Genomic DNA, 6,803 nt, shown 5'->3' with positions numbered 1-6,803 from the left:
TCCTGGGGGCTACATTTGAGTGAGCCCCACGGAGCTCCATCCACGTCTCAGGAGCCAGTGGGAGTCCCTCCCTTTGATGAGAGCGCTGGAGCCCTACCCTGCCCTTTGCAGTCCCTGCGCTCCCTCCCAGCGTGGAGACCAGCACCCCTTAACAGCCCAGTCTAGGAAAACAACGCTTTTATTGAACATACCTAGGAGCGGGGGTGGGAAGAAAGCAGGAGGGATCAGGGTGGAGGAGCCCCGGCCTGGAGAGGGGAGGCTGGCCGCAGCGGGCGTCACTGGCACGGGTCCCTGAAGACCCCTCGCTCGGCGGCCGCACTGCCCAGGATGAAGCCCACGGCCAGGGACACGGTCTGGTCGAAGGCGCCGCGCAGCTGCTCCACGTGCTGGTTCAGGGTCAGTAGCTGGTCGCGCAGCGGGCCCAGGATGCCCACGATGTCGCCCAGGTGCCCCAGGGTCTGCAGCAGGGCGGCGTTCAGCGACGTGGGAGCGGCCGGAGGGGGCGCACGGTCCTCCGGGCGGCCGGGCGGCGAGTCGGGGTCCTCGCGGGTCGGGTCGGGGGCTGGCGGTGGCGGGGAACTGGGGCCGCGGACGGGCGCGCGGTCCTCCGGGAGGCAGGTGGCGAGGGCTGTCGGGGCGGGGGTTGACGGGGAGCCCGGGGCGCGGGCGACATCCGCAGACTTCGGCGGGGACGGGCTGAAACGGAGCCTCCAGGCAGGGTCCGCGTCGGGGTCGCGGGCGGCCGGCAGCTGGGCGGCATCTGGGAACGCGGAGCGGGCGGTCGGGTGGGGGTCCGGGGGCGCGCCTGCCCCTCCCCCCGCCGCCCCCGCCGCCCCTCGGCCCCCGCCTACCTGGTACGCTCGGAGCGAGCGCGGGCGCGCCGGGGGCCGGGCGGCGGCCGCGCTGGGGGCGCCCAGGTCCCGGGGAGCGGCGACGGGGTCGTTTGCGCCCGTTGTCGCCCAGTAGCCCCATGAGCTGCCTGATCTGGTCGTCGAAGGGCCCGGACGGCTGGCCGTGCGCCTCGCGGAACTTGTCCTTAAGGAACTTGTAGCGGCGGCGGCACTGCGCGGGGGTGCGGCGCACCTGCTGCCGGGCCAGCGCTGCCGACACGCGGCGGTAGGTGGGCAGCGCCTGGCGGCGGTCCAGGAGCAGCGCGCGCCACACGCCCGGCTCCAGCAGCGTGTCCAGCAGCAGCTCCGTCTCCCGCGCGCTCCAGGGCGTGCGCTGCGCGGAGCCCGGGGAGACCGGCGACATGACCTCCCCGAGCGCGCTCGGCGAGGCGGGCCTCCGGGGCGGGGTCGCCGGGGCGTCTCCCGGTGGCTGCGGCTCGCTGTCCGGGCTGGTCGGCGACAGTGGCGCCGGGGGCGCGAGGGGCGGCGGCCTCCGGGGCCGGAGCAGCATCCCGGGGCCGGGGCGCGGCGCGCTAGGACTCCGGGCCGCCGCGGGAGAAAGGAGGCGGGCGCCGCCCAAACGCGCTCTGAGCCTCCGGCGCCGTCGTCCGGCCGTCCGAGGCGGGCCTACGCGACCCTCCCACCGCCGGCGGCCCCGCCCCGCCCCGATCGCCCCGCCCCTCCACTGCGCCCGCCCGGTCCTAAGGGGTCCATCGCGGCGCCTCCGCTGGGTGCCTGGGCCGAGAAGACTCAGAGTAGAGCGCAGCTGCCGTCGGAAAGGGAAAATCCGCGGCGGTTCTGTTTTTAAAGTCGTTTACCGAGGTGCCGCTTGGCCGCAGCGCGCCCGAGCGCCGGCGGCTCCATGCGTTTTTACGCACGTGCCGGCCATTCCCGCTGCCCAGGCCCAGGGGTGCGCGGAGCCCCTCCCGCTCCAGAAGGCGCCGGTGCCCCTGCGTCCCGCCCCCTGTGCCGCCCCCGCCGCCCCCGCCGCCCCCGCCCGGATTCAGCGCCTGCCCCGAGGGTTCCCGGGTCCCCATCCCGGTCCGGAGCGGTGCCTGCGGGTCCAGGGGCCGGGTGGGAGGAGAAGCCGCCGCGAGGTGCGGGAACGGGTGTGGGAATTCACGCGCTCTACAGAATCTGACCTTCTTCAATCCGCAGCGCGTTTGCAGCCCACATCCCCAGGACAGGACACGCTGTTCCCATTCGACGCGCGGTGCCGTGCGCCTCCGTCTCCTGGTCCGTGGCAGTTCCTCGCGTCCTGGACACTGGGGAGGACTGGCCAGGTGTTTTGTTGACTTCCTCGACTTAGGTTTGCCTGGTGTCTTCCTGCGGCCAGGCTGGGGCGCTGGGTTTTGGGGAGGGAGGCGCAGAGGTCGGGGGCCGGTCTCGCCCCTCTGGTCCTGTGGTTCAGCCCGGGTGAGGTCCACTCCGTGCTTAGGTGGGGGCGTCTGCGGGCCTCACCGTTCAGCTGCCGCCTCTCCGTCCCTGCTGTGGTCACTGGAATCCAGTCCCCAAGTCAATCCCCAGCTTATGGGGAGAATATCTGGCCCCGCCTCCTGCAGGCTTGTCTGTATTTTCTGGAATTCCTCCGTGAGGAGGCTGGACTTTCCCGGCCTGTTGGTTTATCTGTTCAGTAGTTTATTTCTACAGTGTGTGCTGGTGTATGTTTATTTGATCCTTTAGGTCATAACCCGATGCTGTTGTTACTTAATTATTTTAAAAGTTCTGTTTATTTTTATTATTTCTGGAGTGCAGTGGCACGATCACAGCTCACTGTAGCCTTGAACTCTTGGGCTCAAGTGATCCCCCAGCCTCAGCTTACTCAGTAGCTGGGGCTACAGGCGTGCGCCACCACACCCAGCTAGTTTTTTACTTTTTGTGAAGACAGGGTCTTGCTTTGTTGTCCAGGTTCCCCTTGAACTCCTGGGCTCAAATGATCCTCCTGCCTGGGCCTCCCAGCGTGCTGAGATTACAGGCGTGAGCTCCTGCGCCTATTTTTTTGCTCAGATTGTTCCAGCTTTGGCCATTGAGACTCTTCTCTCCGCTTCCTCTCTTCCTGTGTCCTGTTGAAACCCCACTCCCAGCTCCCTGACACAACAGGATGCTCCTGCCTCATCTGGTGCTTTGTCAACCCTGGCCCTCGAATCAGCTTTTCAGACATTTCTCCAGAAATCTGTGGTTCCTGGCCAGGCACTCATACAGGGGGCTCATGCCATTATTCCCAGCACTTTGGGAGGCTGAGGCAGGCAGACCTTATGAGCTCAGGAGTTTGACACTGACCTGGGCAATAAAGTGAGACCCCCATGTCTGCACAAAAATTAAAAATAGCCAAGTGTAGTGGCATATGCCTGCAGTTCCAGCTACGTGGGAAGCTGAGGCAGGAGGATATCCTTTTTCTCAGGAGGTTAAGCCTGCTGTGAACCGTGATTGCCCAATTGCACTCCAAGCCTGGGTGACAGAGCAAGACTCTGTCTTAAAAAAAAAAAAAAAAAAGGGTTGGGTGTAGAGCTGACGCCTGTAATCCCAACACTTTGGGAGGCCGAGGCGGGAAGATCACGAAGTCAAGAGATCGAGACCATCCTGGCCAACATATCGAAACCCCGTCTCTACTAAAAATACAAAAATTAGCTGGGCATTGTGGTGTGCGCCTATAGTCCCAGCTACTCCGGAGGCTGAGGCAGGAGAATCACTTGAACCTGGGAGGCAGAGGTTACAGTGAGCCCAGATCATGCCACTGCACTCCAGCCTGGGCAACAGAACAAGACCTCGTCTCAAAAAAAAGGAAAAAGGCCGGCATGGTGGCTCATGCCTGTAATCCCAGCACTTTGGGAGGCCGAGGCAGGAGGATCACCCGAGGTCAGGAGTTCAAGACCAGCCTGACCAACATGACAAAACCCTGCCCCTTCTAAAAATACAAAAGTTAGTGAGGTGTGGGGCAGGCGCCTGTGATCCCAGCTACTTGGGAGGCAGAAGCAGGAGAATTGCTTGAACCTGGGAGGTGGATCTCAAAAAAAAAAAAAAGATTTTTAATAACTGAGGGTTGAGGGTGCTGGCGACATCTGATGGGTGGAGATCAGAGATGGTGGTGCTTGGGACCCCAGTGCAGACTGGCCAGCTCGCAGTGGCAGCTGCTGTGCCCAGCTGGGAAGCCTGTCAGGAGCCCTTTGGAGACACAGCGGGCAGTGTGTGGTGGGGGCTGGCCTTGGGTGCACATGTGTGACCATCGTTAGAATACACACGAGTTCATCGGGGCCTCTGACGCTCGTCCCCCACTTGCTTTTCTGGAACTGCTTTCTTGGGCACTGAGGGGGCCTGGCTCCTGCACATACCACGGATTCGTTGTTCAGCCCTGATGGGCGAGAAGGTGGCTTCAGAATTGCTGACGGCGTGCCTCTGAGAAGCAGGTTTGCTGCCAGAGCGCGGTGTCTGTGTGTGGGCCTTGGGCCTTGCCTTGGTTTCCACGGTTACTGAGCTTGGCCCACTACCGTTAGTGAGGTGCTGTCACCCAGCTGCTGTCGGGGCCGCAGGTCAGTGCAGACCATCTGCCCTGGGGTTCCCCACATCCTGCTTACCAGACGGTTCTAGGTTTCTGTTTGTGCTTTTTCAGGTTGTTACAAATTTTTTTTTTTTTTTTTTTTTTTTTTTGAGGAGGAGTTTCGCTCTTGTTACCCAGGCTGGAGTGCAATGGCGCGATCTCGGCTCACCGCAACCTCCGCCTCCTGGGTTCAGGCAATTCTCCTGCCTCAGCCTCCTAAGTAGCTGGGATTACAGGCATGCACCACCATGCCCAGCTAATTTTTTGTATTTTTAGTAGAGACGGGGTTTCACCATGTTGACCAGGATGGTCTCGATCTCTTGGCCTCGTGATCCACCCACCTCGGCCTCCCAAAGTGCTGGGATTACAGGCTTGAGCCACCGCGCCCGGCCCAGGTTGTTACAAATTTATTGAATGTACTGTGCCGAAACTTGGAGTTAAATATCCCTTTTTTCGAAAATAATTCCAGAATTTGGGGCTGCGGCCCAGTTGAAGGCTGACCTGGGTCACCCTGTCCCTGGTCATTGCTGACCGGCTGGTCCAGGGGCAGACGACTGGCCCAAGCTGGACCCATCTGAGTCCTTCTCTAAGATTTGCCAAACCGAACCCAAGGAGGGGCGTCCAGGCTACATGAGCTTTTGACAAAGGCAGAGAGTTATGCAGCTGCCACCCCGAACCATACAGAACAACCCACAAAAACAGAAGACATGTGGCCTCTGTGACGTGTGATGCGTGAAGGGCAGATGGAGATGTGGGGAGACGCTCACATACTTGGTCACGAGAGACCGAGGACCTGGGGCAGGGAACCCTTGTCAGCGCTGGCAGGAGCACAGTGGTGCAGGCCCTGTGGGGAATGGGCCTGCCGTGTGACCCCCACACCCTCCCGACGGGCCCGCCGTGACACCCCACACGCCCCCGACGGGCCCGCCGTGACACCCCACACCCTCCCGACGGGCCCGCCGTGTGACCCCCACACGCTCCCGACGGGCCTGCTGTGACACCCCTACAGGCTCCTGACGGGCGTGCTGAGGAGAGACACACGGTGGGAATTCCCGCCGGCCTCACGGTGCCCTGTGAATGTAGACGACGCTGGAGCGACAGGACCTCTGTGGTCAGTGGGTGGGCGGGCACTGTCGCGCCGTACAGCTCAGGAGAGGACCACACGGGCAGGAGCCAGAGCAGTGGGGCTCATGGGGTCGCTGGCTGTCAGTTCTCCAAGGGAAAAGTCCTGTGCTCAGTGGGGCTACGTTTATCAGAGCCACTGCCATGAGGGGTCTGGCCGGCGAACCCGGGGGGGTGCGTGGACGCACAGGGACCCAGGGTCACCTGCCTGGGGCAGCTCCCGCCCTTCATGGCAGGACTCCACCGTCTTCTCATCTTCAGGCTTCTCCTGGGCTTTCCTCCGGGCAGGTAACCTCGCCGGTCCAGGAACCCATCAGCTCTTTCACAGAAGCATCCACAGCGCTCACCCAAAGCCACCGGAAGCCCTGGCCTTGAACCCCTCCCTGTATGGTGTCCACCAGTCTTAAACCGTGACAGTGGTGACAGTGTCCTTTCCAGGGTAGACATCCCACCTGCAGGAGCTTTCTTTCCTGGCCTCTCTCTCAGCTGTGGTCAGAGCTACAGCGGGCTTGCCCTGCGATGACGGGGGGCTTGCCCTGTGATGACTGGGCCTGGCCCCGACGGGGGGCTTGCCCTGTGATGACTGGGCCTGGCCCCGACGGGGGGCTTGCCCTGTGATGATGGGGGCCCGGCCCCGACGGGGGGCTTGCCCTGTGATGACGGGGGCCCGGCCCCGACAGGGGCTCTGTCTTGCCCACAGGCTGTTGGTGATGTTTGAGCTGCCCGCTGGCAACAGGCTGGGATGGGCAGAGTTTAGGGCACATTGACCCAAGAATAGCCGTGGGTCTGTGCAGATAGCCTGAAAGAACTGACAGACGCCTGTCCTGATTTTGGATGAAGACACTGCTCATGCAGTGTGAGGGACGTCTTTTTTGTCACCGGAAGGGCAGTGGATGTGCTCACGTGCACGTGAGTGTTTCAGGGCGTCCGGCTATTTGCAGGCTATTTGCAGTCTTCACCGAAGCAAGTGTTTCCTGCACCAGCGGCACACGCTTGCTTGTTCCCATGGCTGGGGCATTGTGGGGCATCTTTTCTCCTGGCAGGACCTGAGTTTCGACACACGGGGCAGAGCCAGGCCTTTCTCAAGGCATCAGAGGGCGTCGCTGTGGACCGGCAGGTCGGTTTTCAGTCCTGGGTTGAGTTTGTAGCACGCCTGGAGTCCTGGGGTGCTGGCAAGGGGTCTTCGCGTGGCCATGAAGGAAACCAGTTCAGAGGTCACTTTGGGGACCCACAGAGTGACCACACCACAGAGGCTT

The 6,803-nt window shown here is 62.5% G+C and overlaps 1 protein-coding gene across 1 annotated transcript; it reads right to left on the bottom strand.

Annotated features, from left to right (window-relative positions):
- Nucleotides 1–160: 160 nt before the first annotated feature.
- Nucleotides 161–1,473, bottom strand: UTF1 (undifferentiated embryonic cell transcription factor 1). Its single transcript, XM_032282069.1, has 2 exons — nt 852–1,473; nt 161–760 (listed from the first exon to the last, which is right to left on the bottom strand). The coding sequence occupies exons 1-2, from the start codon at nt 1,399–1,401 to the stop codon at nt 276–278; spliced, it is 1,035 nt and encodes a 344-aa protein (XP_032137960.1). The 5' UTR covers nt 1,402–1,473; the 3' UTR covers nt 161–275.
- Nucleotides 1,474–6,803: the final 5,330 nt, after the last annotated feature.

This window comes from Sapajus apella, unplaced genomic scaffold (genome assembly GCF_009761245.1).
Source record: "Sapajus apella isolate SASKATOON/1434 unplaced genomic scaffold, GSC_monkey_1.0 scaffold13, whole genome shotgun sequence".
NCBI lineage: Eukaryota > Metazoa > Chordata > Mammalia > Primates > Cebidae > Sapajus > Sapajus apella.
This window is presented reverse-complemented; position numbering and strand designations above follow the sequence as displayed.